The following is a 17,617-nucleotide window of genomic DNA, read 5'->3' as shown; positions in this document are numbered from 1 at the left end:
AGACCAGGCCCTCCCAGCCCAGCCAGTCCTTGGTGAAGAAAGAGTGCCCTCTAGTGGACATTGTCTGGAGCTGCTCCGGATTCCCGTGGAAGCTCCGCCAAGGACAAAACAACCCCCTCGCTGCCCTCCTGCCAAGGATCTTGAATATGCCTTTGGGTTTGGTTTGTTTTTCTCCTGGTGTGAAGAGAAATAAATAAATAAAGAACAGCGGGAGACCAGTTGTGAGAGCAGCTTCGACAGTGCTGTGACAGCCCCCTTATCTTGGGAGTTTCACCAAAGAATTAACCCCAGGCCAGTGACGTGACATCAGAGGCTTTTTAAAGGGCATGAGAAGATTTCTATATAAATCACTTATCTTTCTTGACTGGTCTCTTACACGAGGAAAAGGAAACTCTTTAAGGATGATTACCGAAAGGGTTAAATCTCTCATTGGGTGACCTTTTTCGGAGAGCAAATCCACTGCAGTTGATTTCATTTTTGGTAGTGGATGTTTTCAGACCTGACAGTTAAACCCCTATATGCACTGGCATAAGCAGGGGATTTTTTTTCCCTTTGAAACCTGTTTCAGTAAAAGCGGTTGGGCTGGGGAGCCCAGAGGGGAGGGGGCGGGGGAGGACGCAGGGCGCCCATCAGGGGAGCAGGAACCTGATCATATGTGATGGTTGCTGGATTAGGTAACAGCTCTGCTGGTTGAAATTGTATCTTGGAGGATGAGTGTTAACATCTCTGGTGTCCTGGCGAAAGGTTCATTTGAGACTTGCATGGTGCCACAGAGATAAAAAGGAGCTTTTAAATAATCATTTTGTCTCCTACTTGCCAGAGTGCTGACTTCAAGCAGTAAATAGGTAGCATCACTTCTGCTTAGACATATCGGCCTTTTCATTTATTTATTTAATGTCGGTGGGATTTTTTTTTTTTTTTAAACTCGCTAGCTGAACAGTTTTTCGTACCAGTGAATCCCAGCACCCACTTTTATCGTGGAACATTTGCATCCTGCTCCTTCTGTGCAGAAATCTGTACATGCAGTGCTCTTTATTGGTCCATCCATGCCTCCTCCCGGCACACACGCACAGCCCGAGACCATCAGAACCAGAACCTTCCATGTGTCATGGTGGAAGAAGAACATTTTCTCTTCTTTATGTTGTGTGTGTGTGCGCGCGCGCGCGCGCGTGCGTGCGCGCGCATGTGTGTATATAGTTGTGGTTGTGGTTCTGACCCTACTCTGAAAGTTCTGTTTTCATAATGATTTGAACATAATTTAAAGGGCGTAATTTGGAGAGGACTGTTGGGATTTTGTTTTTTTCTGTTCTTTTATTCACATCTCTGGCATGGGGCCTATTTATGTGTCTCGAACTCTGAGTAAAAATGCCAGTGACATGGATGTTATGGTGTATTCTGTTTCTAGCATAGCAATGTCTTCTTGGCTACATTTAGAAACCAGTTATAGGGAGCTCCCGTTGTGGCTCAGTGGGAACAAACCTGACTGGTAACCATGAAGTTCCGGGTTCGATCCTTGGTCTCGAAGTGGATTAAGGATCCAGCCTTGCTGTGAGCTGGAAACTAATTATATTAAATCCTTATGAATCCAAATTTCTTTTTAAGGAGTAATTGTTTACAAGAGTTATCAAATGATCTAAAAGCTAAGCAAAATGATAACACTTTTACTATGAATGTCTGTTCCTCCCGCCCAAATAAATGTATCCTTTATACCTGAGGGGGGACAAAAAGAGTATAAGATTAGTGTTTTACCCTCTGGGATTGTCCTGGAATGTCAATCCAGGGGGAGGCGAGGTCACAGTGTATTCTTCAGTGTCCTTTCTCAGCTTTAGCAGTTTCCTTTATTTCATTTAAAACCAGTTAGATTTTAAGACCAAGAAAAAATATTAATTAGGTAGGCATGCAGAGTTTGTGTGGACAATTTGTTCTTCCCATGAATTTCTTTCTTTTTTTGTTGTCCGGGCCTGTGGCATATGGAAGTTCCCAGGCCAGGGACCGAACCCGCGTCACAGCAGGGACCTAAGCTGCTGTGGTGACAATGCTAGATTCTTAACCTGCTGCAACACAGGGGGCACTCCAGCATTAATTGTTTAAAAGCAAAAGTGGGGCATGGACATGGGTGCAGCTGGGAGGGGCTGGAAAGGGAAAACATGCTCAGAGGTTAATAGTGGGCACATGGGAAATACTAGTAGGAGCGAGCACACCTGGTCACCTCCCTAGTACCTGGAGGAACTAGTACCAGCACCTTGGTCTGTGCACACCTCTCTCTTTGCCTCTTGCACTCGTCTCATAGCTAATTGAACTTTGCCAGAGGAGTAAAGCTAAAGGGGTGAGTGAGTTGGTCTCAGGTGCAGGTGCTGTCTGAGGATGCTCAGCATCCTCTCGGGTAAGGCAGGGTGTAGGTAGCGCTCGGAAAGCGCCTCCTCCCCATTAAGAGGGCATTATTCCTTTTGCTTGGCTACCATTGTGGAGACCAGAAACTATGACAGCATCTGTCAGTGCTGCATCTTGCACCGGAAGGGTTGTTATGGGATGACGAGGAGGACCACTCGGAGGCATCCCTGCCGAGCTCAGGTGTTACCAGCCTCAGCATCATAGGGAGGTCTCCGCCTGCCGAGGTCTGCAGTCTCTTCTGGAGTGCATGGGCCATGGAGACTCCGGAGAGTGGATTAGAATAGAATTTTGTCCCAGTACCATTTTTTAATGACCAAGCAAAAGTGCAGCAATTACAGAATGGCTCAGAGGTGATTTCTTTTTTTTTTTTTTTTCATTTTTAAATGACCCAGAGGTGTTTTTGTTGCTAAAGTGAGGAAAATTTATTTAGTAAAATTCACTGAGGAACCATCCATGGACCCCCCACACTCATGCCCTCACCTGGAAGAGTTCACTGAGCTGAGGAAAGAGGGGCTCTGAGCACCAGCTGCTAGGTGGGGGGTGGGGTCCCCATTCTTTTCAGCACCACACCTTTAGGGCTCGGTATTCAGGAAATGGTTACAGCATTCTTTTACTTTCTGAAGGAAACCTTTGTTCCTGGTGAAGTGTTCTTCTGAGGACTTTGGAGACTGGAGCAAATAAATTCAAGGAACTGAATAATGTGACTAAATCTTTATTATTCCAAGATCAAAGGGACAATTTCCGTGTATTCCCCTGAGCCTTCAAAAGAAAGATTTCACTGGGAAGAGATCCACAAAATAAGCCTGCACGATACCATCACCAATTTAGAATTTTTTTTTATTGCAGCAGAATATTAAAACTTCAGATGTGAGAGGCGAGTCTGAGTCCTCCAGTGTGGGCTCTTTGTGTGTGGGGTGGACTTCCTTCCTTCCTCCCTGCCAACTGCCTTCCCCACGTCCTCCCTTCCCACCTCCCATCATTTCTTCATCAAGGGGCACACGCCTCTGCCCTGTGCTTTAACTGCCACTGCTGGTCCCCATGGCTGGACCTTCCACTTGACTGTCTCGTGTTTCAGGAAAGCAATGCCGCCGTTTTCCTTGTAGCACAGGAATTAGGATTTCCTTCGAAACAGCTTTCAAGGTTGGTTCTTGTCATGCCTGTGAGAAGTCAGGAGCATGTGGGCACAGCCAGCAGTCATGCTGGTATTATACATGACGGAATCCCCTGAATGTCTACATGTCCCCTCGGATTGAGCTCAGATCCACCTGCCCTGTCACGACGCCATGGGGCTGCCTTGCTAGGGGTCAGGAGACAACTGCACCTGGCACCGTCCCCGCGGGGCTCACCCGTTGTGCCCTGGCTGGAGACAGCTCTGGACACTGATTGTGCCTAGACCCACAGGGCCGTGTAGACCTTGCTGTCTCCATCCCCAGTTGTGACACCTCCTCTGCCTTTAGTCACGTCCCTTCCTCCCTCCCTCCCCTGCCCCCATTTTCTTTTCTTTTCGTTTTAATTGAAAAGTCTTTCCATGTTCACTCTCAACAAAGACTTGGCTGCTGACAACTAAACTGGGTTTAGATGAGTGATTTATTTTATGGCAGGTTGTATGAAGGTAGTAAAAAGAGACTGCCTAGCTCTTGTGCTGATTTACTAAATCCCTTGCTTCTCTCAGTCCAAATCACCCCCTCACCCCCTGCAAACGGTCATGGTGTTTTCATAAAAAGCAGCTGCTTATGGAACTGAGCCTCCTCCTTCTCCCAGAACACTGGCTTCTCTGAATCCCTGGGACAGTGTGTTCAAAGGATCTCATCCCTGTGTCTACCAGGACAGAGTCCTTATCACCTGGAACGGACAGATCTCCATTTTGGGAGCTGGACCTCCCTAGTCTGGGGAAAAGGTCTTAAGACTTCATTCCAAATTAACTGTATTTGCCTAGCTAGCTTAGAGATTTGGAATGTGGGCTGATCGGATATTACAAAGTCAGTGAGTGTAAAACCACAAACTCACAGAGATCTAAAATTAGACCGTGAAGAAGGAAATGCTTTTCCTTGAATTCACATTTGGCAGTTTGGGGACGAAATCGAAATTTTATTCTGTTATAATTAATTTTCTTATAGTTTTAAAAGTTTTTTCATTGGGGTAAAATATAACGTAACATAAAATGGAAGGTTTTAACCATTTTTAAGTGTCCAGTTCAGTAGCCTTAAGTACTTTCACATTATCGTCCAGCCATCACCACCATCTTCCCCAAATGAAACTCCATAGGAATTAACCACTCACTCCCTGATCCCACCTCCCTCCAGCCGGTGGGGTGTCTACTTTTTGCCTCCATCCAGCCTGGCTCTTCTAGGTACTTCATCTGAGCAGAGCATCACTCATTCGAGAATCAAAGCAAATCTCTCCTTGCATTTTCTCCCCCTCCTATTCTTCTCTTTTTCCTGCCCTTTGCTCATTGCTCAGGTGCCACATTGCAAGTAATTTGAGACTTCTTTAGCCATATGACCTACTTGGTTTTTGTTGTTTTTAAATTTTTCTTTGTCAGGTTACTGTAGCATCTCCCTTCTCTTTGTGTCTCCCTGCAGTTTTGAGTATCCGGGGAGCCCAGGAAGAGGAGCCAACAGACCCCCAGCTGATGCGACTGGACAACATGCTGTTAGCAGAGGGGGTGGCGGGGCCAGAGAAGGGTGGTGGCTCGGCTGCGGCGGCTGCAGCGGCAGCGGCTTCCGGAGGTGCAGGTTCAGACAACTCAGTGGAGCATTCCGATTACAGAGCCAAACTCTCACAGATCAGACAAATCTACCACACGGAGCTGGAGAAATACGAGCAGGTAACCACCGCTTTACAGGGTCTCGGCACCCCCAGCCCCTGAAGGAAGGGCAGAGGAGTCATAAGATCCAGGCAGACAGCCTTTCCTGGGCGTTGCTATCTTGGGTCCAGCATTTCCAGTCTCCCGGTCGCCACTTGCTGACCTTGAGTCCTGCAGGTCCTTGGTCACCACCATTGAAAACCCAGGCAAACTGGAGGTAAAGTCATTTAAAAAAACCCAGAGTTGTAAGTGATGATTTCTAGAAACATTAATAGTCCATTACAGGGGCACTCCGTCCCTCGCGCTCTGGAGTGTTTGCTCATGGCCTGCAGCTTGGGGCTGCCAGGGAGTGGTAGGTCATGAGCAGAGTCACCCCTTGACCTGGGGAGGTGGGTGGGTTCCTCTGACCCTTGTTTGCTCATTAATGAGGAGGATTCTTCAACATCTGGGTGCTTGTGGAACCATATGGCAACAGATACTAAAACTTAAAATCCTTCGTTCTACCCAGCCTCAGTTCAAATGCGAGTCAGACATGTTCTGCTTTTTATATATGAGATGCAATAAGATACACACCCCCCTCTGTAAAAAGTAGAGGGTCTCAGGGGACCACTGGCTTTAGACAAACTTGGATTCCGGTCCTGACACTCCTCCGATGGTCTCTGGGAGCCAGGGATCTGCATACTGTACCGTAAAAGCTGGTGGTATTTGGCTAAGTTCTGTGGATTTGAAGTCTAGGATATCACAGAGCCATAAAGATCATATGAAGGAAAGGCTAAGGAAGGCTTTAAATCATAAGACAGTATATAAATATTATACAGTATTATTCTAACAGAGCTCCTTTCTATTAGAGACCCCCCCTCCCACACATAACATTGTCCTGAAGTTGTAGGTTAACTTACTTGCATTGAATGGCTAGGTTTCTGGCATTCTTTTCTTTTTTCTGTCTTTTTAGGGCTGCATCTGCGGCATATGGAGGTTCCCAGGCTAGGGGTCTAATCAGAGCTACAGCTGCCGGCCTACACCAGAACCACAGCAGCCAGATCTGAGCCGAGTCTGTGACCTACACCACAGCTCACGGCAATGCCGGATCCTTAACCCACTGAGCGAGGCCAGGGATCGGACCCACAACCCCATGGTTCCCAGTCGGATTCGTTTCTGCTCTACCACCATGGGAACTTCTTTCTTTTCTAAGAGTCACAAAAGAGGGAGAAAAGGCAAAAAATAGAAAGACCCTCTCCAGTCCACTTCTGACTGTCTAGGTCAAAGGCAAATGCAAACTTGATAGGAAATTTAAATTTTAAAATAGAAATAGGTGGTTTAAAATTTAAAGTGAAGAAAGTTTCATTATTACACTCCACCTTTGAAATGGAGTTCTACAAAGTCCCTTCTTTTATGAGAGGGGAAAAAAAAACTGAAGCTTGAAGCCAAGCAAGGTGAACATTCTCCTCACAGTAAAAGCTCATTTAGACAGTTCTTTGGTTTCCAGGAGAGGCTGAGCTGGCTGATCCGTGATAGCTTCCCCACATGGACCTTTTTAGAGTTCACGGTCTGCCCTAACTAATAGGATAACTTGGGAAGACACCTGGGGACATTTCCTATAAAGGTCCCTAGCTCTTGGGTTCTTCCTAGTCTGTGCTTTGCCTTTTTGACCTTTAGCACTCAGCTTGGTCTTTGGCATAACACCCCATCTAGACCCATCATCCCGATTACCTCTTACCAAACTCCAGGAGCGCAAGAGTGTGGCTTCCCCCCTGATCCCATAACTGGAATGCATGTTAGGCCGGATGGTGTTAAAAACTGGCTTTATTCTTAGCAGCATAGGAGAATGGACTGTGTTCCTGATTTTTTCTTTCTTTCTTTTTTTTTTTTTTTGTCCTTTTTAGGGCTGTACCTGTGGCATATGGAAGTTCCCAGGCTATGGGTCTAATTAGAGCTACAGCCACGCAGGATCCACGCTGTGTCTGCGACCTACACCACAGCTCATGGCAACACCAGATCCTTAACCCACTGAATGAGGCCAGGGATCAAATCTGAAACCTCATGGTTCCCAGTCGGATTCGTTTCTGATGCGCCGAGATGGGAACTCCCTGTGTTCTTGATTTAAACCACCTTGTTACTCTTCTATCGTCATCCAAAATGAGTAAAGGACTTTTGTCAATCTAACTGCACTTGTTCCTCAAGATAATGTTATGGTTGGGTCCCCAGAACAGGTACTGTCATCCTCTCCATTTAGATACAGATGAAGAAGTGGAGGTTAAAGAGGTTAAGTGATGTGTCAGAATCCAGATTTTAACCCTTAGCCCAAGGGTTCCTGTTAGAAGAGCACACGACTGCACTTGGTGTGGAAGAGTGTGGATTTCTGTGGACAAGCAAGCAACCAACTTGTCCTCTCTCTTACTTCCATGGACTAGATTGATGCAGTCTAAGAGAGACTAGTCATAAACAGTCTCCTTCAGAAACTTCTCGTGGATATCTACCTACGCTAAAAAAAAAAAAAAAAAAGGTGGAAGTTAGGAACTGAAGGAAAAACTCCATCAGTACAGAGAAACAAATCCCACTAGGAACCTTGAGGTTTCAGGTCTGATCCCTGGTCTCACTCAGTGGGTTAAGGATCCGGCATTGCCGTGAGCTGTGGTCTAGGTTGCAGATTAAGTAAATATAGTGGGGTGGCCTATGTTTATTCTTCAAAAGTAGTAAAAAATTATTTCCTTACTTCTGTGGGCATTTTCTGGGTGAGAACTGAATACTGTTTAACACTCTCTGTGCCTAATAATTTATTAATATTAGTTGTATTGTTAATTATAGTAAATAGATTGTGAGGAAATTATGCCATTAACCTTCTAGCCGAGTGTGTTGGAGAAATAGATCTTCTTCATTTTTCCTGCAGCCCTTCCTCGTGGGAGCTTTTTTAAAAATAGGAAAGCTTAGTAAAGTAAAAATGTCTCTGTACCTACATGAAGTTACCAAACTGACTGTTCAAGAGTTGATTCTGTTGCTTTGTTTTGTTTCTGGTTTGGTGGTAGTACACAACCAGAGGATCTATTAGCTTCCCAGTAATTAGCTACAATAACCCTACTCAGCCCCACCTCCAAAAAAATCCTACCTGAACCAGCCATTGTTTCACCCTGAGGTTATTAGATAAAGAAGGCTTCTAGAGACTTTCATTAACAAGAAAGGAAGGAAATTGTTTTCTTCATTAAATGGAATTGGTAAAACACTTTTTCAGCAGATCACATTGGGAGCGAAGGCATTTAAGAGCTGGCATATTCTAATAGATAAAACCATGATATCAGAAACCTGAACTTTATTCCAAGTGCTATTAAAAAAAAAAAAGATAACTCTTGTAGCTATGCAGAGTTCTTCAGTTTTTGTAAATTACGCTGCCAGGGCATTGTCAGTCCTCAGTCTCTAAGGCTGAACTGGGTTGGGTAAAGTCCATTTACAGCTAAGAGGGTCCTGAAATCCCAGTCGCATTCGTTGCTGAAATTGGCAGCCACATCCAGCTTGAAGGAGTAAGAGAAGAGTGCGGGAAGGAAGCTTAAATCTCCGATTAAATTAAACTCAAGCATGATTTTCTAAGAGAGCGTCTTTTGGGTCAGGTGCTCCCAGAGGTGCCTTTGTCCTGGACTTAGAATGTCTCCTTTCAGAAAGCGTCCACTCTCTGGGGGCAGCTGGAGGGGGCGCTCTCGAAGGCGACTGTCTTTAGGACAGAATGCAGTTATCGTCTCCTCTGCCACGGGAACCTTCAGCCTGTGAGGGTCCTAGTTAATTAACAATTGTCACCCCTACTCTTTCATCCTGTCATCGGGAGCACCTGACCGAATGGGAGCAGCGTGGCCCCTGAAGGTGCCGAGCGTGGGGGGACGGACTGAAGAGGAGGCGTGGGTGGCTCAGGTCCTGGAAAGATCTGGATCATTGCATTCGGCCCGTCCAAAACGGACTTGGACCTCTTCTCTGCTGTCTGTTGCGTTCCTGAGCAGCTGTTGAGCAGCTGCCTTGAGCCACCTCAGCAGTGGGTGAAAAGACTTCACTGTCTGTTTATGGCAGAGCAGAAAGGGGCCCGGGATCAAATGCCCTGAATAAACATCAGATATTGTGAGTATTTTGATTCACCGTAATGAAGCACATTATTATTAGCCGAGCACTGTGGCTTCCCGGCAGAGAGCCAGTACCCTTGACAATACCTCCTTCTCATCCAGCCCCTCCTCCCTTTGAGCCCCCTCCAAGTGGGGAGGCTGCACCCCAGCAGGGGGTGTGTGTGTGGCATTTCCCCAGAAAGCCTGTTGGGATGCCTGCAGTGTGCCGCCCCCTCCACTACCCACCCCGTGGCCCCGTAGAATTCCAGCCAACCCGCTGCCAGGTTTTATTTCCCTCTCTTTGTTGTACAGCTTGTGGGGGGTGGGGCACAGTTGAGGTTGGGGAGGGAAGATGCTTAGAAGATGGTTTGTTTCTGTAGCAATTTTCTTAGTAAGAGCAAAATGCTACGTGGACCCTATCTTCTGTGGATTTTGTCTTCAGCTTATCTCTGCAGAGTAGAAGCAGGGTATCTATGACCCCTTTTCATATTTAACACAAGGGAAACTGGGAAACTGAAGTCGGGGGGAAGTTTGCCCACCAATTGTGAGAATATGCTGGGTTTCTAAGTTACCTAAACTTTGAAGCAGTGCTAATGACACACTTTATATGACCAGACACATACATGGTAACTTGTATATGGTCCTTGCCACCCCCTTTGAGGTACTGCCGTCCCCATTTCACAAATAGGGAAGACGAGAGGCAGGGATCTTAGGGAACTAACCAAGCCCCACTGTGATGTGAGTTCCAGAAGCAAGATCTGAACGGAGACAGTCTGTGCCCTTAGCCCGCTGCTCTGTTCATGTGATTTACTCCATCTGCAGGTCACTGCACAGGAGCTTGGGGCAGCTAGCCTTGCTAAAGGGTTAGGAATGATTAAATCCACTCTCGGACAAATGAAATGAAGTACTGAGTAGTGAAAGGATTTGCCCACATACCCACAGAGGCAGGGTCAAAAACCAGGCCTCCCAGCCCCAGTGTAGACACAGCCCAGTGGATGCGTCTGCCTATGTATCTTTGGCCAACGAACTGGAAGGATGTCTTGGAGAGATGACTAGTAAATGTGTTAATATTATTGCATTATTGACATCTGTGAGGAGATGCATGGGGTTAAAAACAATGGCAATGTGGAGTTATCATTAATAAGTGTGTTTAAGCTAGGTTGGACCCTTTGAGTCATTAGTTCTTCAGCTCAAAGCATTAAGTTGCCTTTTTATTACAAATATTACACAGTTTTACAATATTACTGTGAGTGGCATGTGAATAGATATTTTACTTAGTGCTCCCCGAGAAAACCAGACTACAGTAATAGTCACTAAAAGAAAGAGCAGTGGCGGAGTTCCTGTTGTGGCTCAGCTGGTTAAGAACCTGTCATCTCTGTGAGGATGTGGGTTCAGTTCCTGACCCTACTCAGTAGGTTAAGCATCTGGCTTTGCTGTGAGCTGAGGTATAAGTAGATGTGGCTTGAATATGGCATTGCCGTGGCTGTGGTATAGGCCTCAGCTGCAGCTCTGATTTGATCCCCAGCCTGGAAACTTCCATATGCCACAGGTGCAGCCGATAAGAAAGAAAGGAAGGGAGTTCCCTTCCTGGCTCAGTGGTTAACGAACCCGACTAGGATCCATGAGGACATGGGTTTGATCCCTGGCCTCGATCAGTGAGCCATGGTATAGGTTGCAGATGCAGCTTGGATCCTGCATTGCTGTGGCTATGGCATAGGCCAGCAGCTACATCTCTAATTTGACCTCTAGCTTGGGAACTTCCATATGCTGCAGGTGCGGCCCTAAAAAGCAAAAAAGCAAAAGAAAAAAAAAAAATAAAGGAAGGAAGGAAGAAAAGAGAAAGGAAAGAAAAAGAAAGAGAGCACAGTGATATTTAGAGGAGAAAGTTCACAGCCTAGGAAAGAACAGACACTGTGGCGTGAATTAGCAAGTGTTCAGATCCTGAGTCAGCTGTAGCTGCTGTATTTTGCAGGATGTCATGATCTTACTGTAAAGTAAGGCAGTGGGAAAAATGATCTCCAAGTTTCACTTCCAGAGCCAGTAATAGGTTGGTCTATATAACCTGAGTGTTTTCCTTTCTGTAGGATAACTTCTGAATCCTCTAAATCCTGTTTTGATGCTGTTTCTTTACAGATTCCCTTTGTGTTACAGACAGAGCGGGTCTTCAGAAAGCCAGCATAGGAGGGAATTCATAAAGCTTGAAGTAGAAATAGATGGATGAGAAATCTCTCTGACGAGTTATCAGAGCTTTTAATTCTACGAGTCCACTCTTTGGGGCTGTTTTTGCATGCCCAAATTGAATATTTGCAAACTATAACATATCAGAGATAATGGGCAAGGCAGGAAGTTCCTGCTATATTTGACCCCAAACTCTCTTTGGCTTTTAACATTGGGGTGAAGGGTCATGACGTGTGTATTATAATACACACAAGTATCCATGTTCTTGCTTTCATAGTAGTAAAATCATGAAAAAAAAATTGATTTCAAGAAATGATTAAGAAGGAGTTCCCGTCATGGCTCAGTGGTTAAAGAACCTGACTAGGGTCCATGAGGATGTGGGTTCCATCCCTGGCCTCGCTTTGTGCGTTAAGGATCTGGCGTTGCCGTGAGCTGTGGTCTAGGTCAAAGATGAGGCTTGGATTCCAAGTTGCTGTGGCTGTGGTGTGGGCCAGCAGCTACAGCTCTGATTCAACCCCTAGCCTGGGAACCTCTATGTGCCACAGGTGCGACCCTAAAAAGACAAAAGACAAAAAAAGAAAAGAAAGAAATGATTAAGAATTTTCTTTTCCCTTTGTAAAAATCCACATCATGGCCAAAAATTATAAGCAGGTGATCCAAAAGGATTTCCAGGCAGTCATTTCTTTTTTCTGATTTGACCGCATATCACAAACTAGCCCAGTTTTCCTTCCCTTCACACGTCTGTAGATGAACCCACCCAGCTTCACGTCAAGGACCTGACGTGTGCTGAGGCTGGTGCCCTCACCCGGCCCTGTGTCTCTCACCCTGCTATTCCAGGCGTGTAACGAGTTCACCACCCACGTGATGAATCTCCTGCGAGAGCAAAGCCGGACCAGGCCCATCTCCCCGAAGGAGATCGAGCGGATGGTCAGTATCATCCACCGCAAGTTCAGCTCCATCCAGATGCAGCTCAAGCAGAGCACGTGCGAGGCCGTCATGATCCTGCGTTCCCGGTTTCTGGATGCAAGGTGAGTCACTGAGGGAGGTCTGTCCTTGGGGAGAACCACTGATCCCGGGTTGGAATCCACGGCTGGCTGGTCCCTCTCCAAAGGCTCCATTTTTACCACCTTCAGTGCCGAGCCAAGTAGTAGCCTCAGAAATGTTCTTAGGTTCGGGAAGGGGCTGCAAGGGTGGATAACCAGTGGTTCTATACAGCTCCAGGGAACTGGGGTGGAGTGGATTTAGGACTGCACCCTCGGCTTCTGGAAGTTCCCAGGCTAGCGGTCCAATCGGAGCTGCAGCTGCCGGCCTACACCACAGCCATAGCAACACCAGATCCAAGCCACATCTGTGACCTACACCACAGCTCATGGCAATGCCGGATCCTTAACCCTCTGAGTGAGGTCAGGGATCGAACTTGGGTCCTCATGGATACTAGTCAGGTTTGTTAACTGCTGAGCCACAGAGGGAACTCCATCAGGAGAGTTTTTAAGTGAGGATGACTTAGCTATGGTGACAGATATAGCTGGACTTTTTGTTTTCATATCATTCGGTGCCTGTTTCACAAGTACATGTCGTAACCGTGGGCCCACAGAGGCCTTAGGAGATACCCCAGTGACATATTTTCTCCAAGAGAGACAGTTCTGATGGAGAGCTGGAGATCTTGTCCAAGCTGCATGTTTGTAGGTAGAGAACGCACCCAGTTCAATTCAGCAAATATTTATAACTAGATTACCACACTCTTGGGCTGAGTTTTAGGGGTACGAATATGAATAAGATGGGGGTCCCTTGGCCATAGAGGGGCAAGGGACTGGTCTGATAGGGGCCAGCCAATCAAGATTGGATCTTTTCTTTCTAACATCAACTTAGGGCCTGACTTGTGAGTTTATGGAATTCAGTTGGCACCATGGATAGATAGAAAGGTCTTTTAAGACGAAACCTGAGACTGTAGAACAGGTAATCGGCTCTTGGTTCCCCTGCCAATGGATCTGTGCAAATCCCTTTGGGTCCTTTGGCTTCTGTTATCCAGCCTGCCAGGGGGTGATAATCCCATCTTTCATCTACTCCAGAAGAATGTGCGGACGTGGTAAATAAATTTTCAGGGTGTGGGTATCCTTTTTGATCTCCAGCTCGTCTGAAATTAGCCATCTGCTGCAACTGCAGATTTCATCACTCATTGTTTCCATTCCTGGGTACAAGCCCATTCTATGAGTTTTAATAGGAAGACATTGGATGTCAGGGTCATGTACCATTTCACGATCTGTAATTTTGTCCCTTTTCAATCAGACACACAGATTCTTTGCACTTGAAATGTTTGCACTCCAAAAATCGGGTATTCTTCAGTTGTCTTAGGTGTACTTTCCTCTCTCTTTATAAGTGTGGTCTTCTGAGTTCACAGCCCTCTTTAAAACTCCCTGGCATCTCCTAAACTGCTTTTTTTTTTTTTTTTGGCTTTTTAGGGCCACACCTGAGGCATATGGAAGTTCCCAGGCTAGGGGTCAAATTGGAGCTGCAGCTGCCAGCCTATACCACAGCCACAGCAATTCGGAATCCAAGCCGCATCTGGAGCCTACACCACATCTTACGGCAATGTTGGATCCTTAACTCACTGAATGAGGCCAGGGATGGAACCTGCATCTTCAGTGATACTAGTTGGGTTCATTACCCCTGAGCCACAATGGAAACTCCCCTAAACTGCCTTTTATTCAAGGCATTTTGGCTCACATAGAATATGAAATCAGAATGCCAGCTAGCTGACTGTATCTCTAATAGAATTCCATAGAGAAAGTCAAGAGAAAGTACAAAGGCAGAGAGTATTTCCCAGGGGAGTGTGGTTGGGGGCAGGGAGGCACAGTCCCCAAAGGAAGACCCCCTTTCATCTCCTGCTCCCTTAAAGCAGGCTGTTCTCTGCACGGGATGAAGTGCAGGTGACTGGTGGCCTGTGCCTGGGTCTTTTCCTGTGTGGCGGCTGCCACCACTCCACACACGCTGCTTACATCCCCATGGGAACTCCCCTCGTTAAAATGCTGGAGTTGGTATTTATGTTGGCAGATACTGAAAACAAAAAGAAAAAAGACAAAAAAAGAGAAAAGAAAAGGCCTAGACTGGGTTCTTTTCAAGAAAAAAATTGGAGGGAAGGGAGGAGCAGAATCATTTTCTCATAGGATTTCTTCCCTCGGCAACTCTGCTGTGCCCAGCTGATGGTCAGACTCGAAAAGACACGAAATGAGGCGAGCTTTGTACACAGTTCCTTTCACTTCCACCAGCCTTTCCTAGATCGTTCCAGTTGGCACCAGAAGGACAGTCCCTGTTAAGAGAGGGGTTCTTTCCTACTTTGGTTGCAACCTTTGAATCATTGCCTCTGAGCCAGGATTCAAAACTAGAACAGTTAACCTATTGTTGTGGTTATTAGCACTTATTTTGAGGGTACGTTTAGTGTCGCTGAAAGAATGGGACCCCCAGAAGCCAGCCTATGGCTGAGCAAATGGTTTTTCCAGCTCAAAAATAGATGTTTGCCTGGACCTCCTGATTGAGATAGTTAATATCATTGCTCCCAGTACTATCTCTAATTGGGAAAGTTAGCTAAACACACTTTAGGAAGAAAGACAGATTCGCTGTTGATACTCACGTGCTGCTCTAAACCATGCGTCTTAATGGGCAGGACTTCCTGAGAGATTTCATGGAAGACAGATAAAATATAAGGGGAACTTGATGTAGGAACAGACTTCGTCTTTGTAACATAATAGGTATGTAGACTCAAGTGTTAGTGCTTTGTTGTGTAATAACATTCCTTGTATTTTCTGTTGCTGCAGCACAGATCCCCACAAATTTAGCAGCTTAAAACAATGCAAAGTTATCATCTCATCATTTCTGTTATTCAGATGCCTGGGCAGATTCACCTGGATCCTCTGCCTTAGTCTCACAAAGCTGTGATCCAGGCGTCAGCCGAGGCCATGTGCTCAGATGAAGCTCGTTCCAGGGGCATGACTCCCTACCTTGTGATTGTGGGACTGGGTTCTCCAGCTCCTAGCAGCCATTGTCACCATAGGCAGCTTACAATTTGCTGCCTAATTTCTTCCTGGAAAATGTCACCATTGTAAGGCTTTAACCCTAACCTCCCTTTTTATTAACTCAGAGTCAACCGATTAGTTACTTCATCACAGGAATGATATCCTGTCATTTTCACCCGTCCCCCGGCACATGCACAAGAGGAGGGGATGTACCCCAGGGTGGAATCTTTCACATCTTCTCAGGATTTTGCCTTCCTCCTCCCCAACTGAGCACTTGGCCCAGGCTTTGTCCACTTCTCTTCCTTACATTGACTTAACTGTGCCGGAAAAGTTGCACTTAAAAATTCCACTCACTCAGGGAGTTCCCTTCGTGGCTCAGCAGTTAACGAACCCAGCTAGGATCCATGAGTAGGTGGGTTTGATCCCTGGCCTTGTTCAGTGGGTTAAGGATCCAGCGTTGCGGTGAGCAGGTGGTATAGGTCACAGATGCGACTCAGATCTGGTGTTGCTGTGGCTGTGGCGCAGGCTGGCAGTCATAGCTCTGATTAGACGCCTAGCTTGGGAACTAACATATGCCTTGGGTACGGCTCTAAAAAGCAAAAAAAAAAAAAAAAGAAGAAGAAAAAAGAAATTCCACTCATTCATTCATTATCTCATGCTGTATACCAAACACTGTGCTGTAAAACTTGGTAAGCTTATTGTCAGGACTACGAAAGAGAGGAGTTGTAAACCTCTTAATGATTTTGCAAGTGATACAGTAATTGTACACTTTTTTCAATAACATCTTGCTGGAGAAAACAGGAAGAACCTAAACACATCTTTGGAAGTATACCTTGGTACCTCACCCTGGTCAATGGGTTCCCTAAAATGATTAGCAAAGAGGGCGGCAAGAAAGAGGAAAGGACAGCCAGTAAGGTCTGGACAGCCTGGTGCTGTATTTAGACTTACTTATTTCTCCAAGGGGGTTCTTACTCTCTGTCGCAGGCTGTATTAGCCACTGGAATAAAAAAGATTTAAAAAAATGCATGTAAATGTGGGTCCTACCTTCAAGAGCTCTTAATCTCCTGGGACAAGTGCTCTTGCAACTGAATATAAAAGTGTACATGAGAGTTCCCATGGCTCAGCAGGTTAAGAACCTGATATAGTCTCTGTGGGGATGCGGGTTTGATCCCTGGCCTTGCTCAGTGGGTTAAGGATCCGGCGTTGCTGCAAGCTGCAGTGTAGGTTGGATCCAGTGTTGCCATGGCTGCGGCGTAGCCTTCAGCTGCAACTCTGGTTAGACCCCTATCCCAGGAACTTCCCTCTGCCTCAGGTGTGGCTATAAAATTAAAAAAAAAAAAAAAAAGTATGCATGAACCTAGGAAGTACACCTGTCAAGTTCACCTGAAGAAGGAGGAGAGAGAATTGGGGTGAGGCAGACTGTGCCAAATCTCAGAGGAGTATGATGTTTAACAAACAGAAGGAATTGCAGAAGCAAAGTAAAACAACATCATTCCCCTTCCACAGGCCTTACTTCCTGGAGTGCTTACTGTGTCAGGCATCAGGGTTCCAGATACATGTGAAGCATGGCACCTCTCCTTGAGGGATTTGCTAGTTTGTTGTGCAGACATATGTAAACTTATGGCGAAAGCTGTGGGAGAGCAATATGCAGGGTGGTAAGAAGAGGCCCGGGAGCATGAATGCTGTGAGTGTCTTTGGGGAATGAAGAAGCATCTGATAAAACTAGATGAAATTATGTAGAGCATGTGTAGGACTTGGGCGAGGAGGCGCCAGGGATGGGAGAGATCGACTGAAAGACATTAACTGCAAGAGTTCCTATCAGGCCTATTAAGCAGCAGAAACCCTCTGAGCTCTTTAGGAAGGAATGTAGTAATTTATAGGGTCAGTTCTTAAACTGCACTGCTTGGGTTCAGATTCTTGCTACAACCCTGACTACCTTCATGTCCTGGGATTGTGGCTTATCTTCCCTAAGACTCAGTTTTTGTGTCTCTAAAATGGGGATAATCCTATATACAGGAATAAGTAAGATAAAAATATTTAAAGAAAAAAACAGTCTGCAACATAGCAGTCACACAATAATTCAGCTGTAATAATAAGGATCACATTATATATTTATCATTGTCATCATCATCATTTTCCTGATCAGATCCATAGTT

General features: G+C 45.9%; 1 protein-coding gene across 5 annotated transcripts in view; it reads left to right on the top strand.

The window, feature by feature from the left end:
* The window catches only part of PBX1 (PBX homeobox 1), a 348,477-nt gene that overhangs the window by 243,932 nt on the left and 86,928 nt on the right, over positions 1 to 17,617 (top strand). For all 5 annotated transcript variants that reach the window (XM_047784036.1, XM_047784034.1, XM_047784033.1 and 2 more), the window contains 2 exons: positions 4,974 to 5,218; positions 12,289 to 12,479. In XM_047784036.1, the coding sequence (XP_047639992.1) occupies positions 4,974 to 5,218; positions 12,289 to 12,479 (436 nt within the window). The remainder of the gene's footprint in view (positions 1 to 4,973; positions 5,219 to 12,288; positions 12,480 to 17,617) is intronic.

Source organism: Phacochoerus africanus, chromosome 6 (assembly GCF_016906955.1).
Source record: "Phacochoerus africanus isolate WHEZ1 chromosome 6, ROS_Pafr_v1, whole genome shotgun sequence".
NCBI classification, from domain to species: domain Eukaryota; kingdom Metazoa; phylum Chordata; class Mammalia; order Artiodactyla; family Suidae; genus Phacochoerus; species Phacochoerus africanus.
This window is presented reverse-complemented; position numbering and strand designations above follow the sequence as displayed.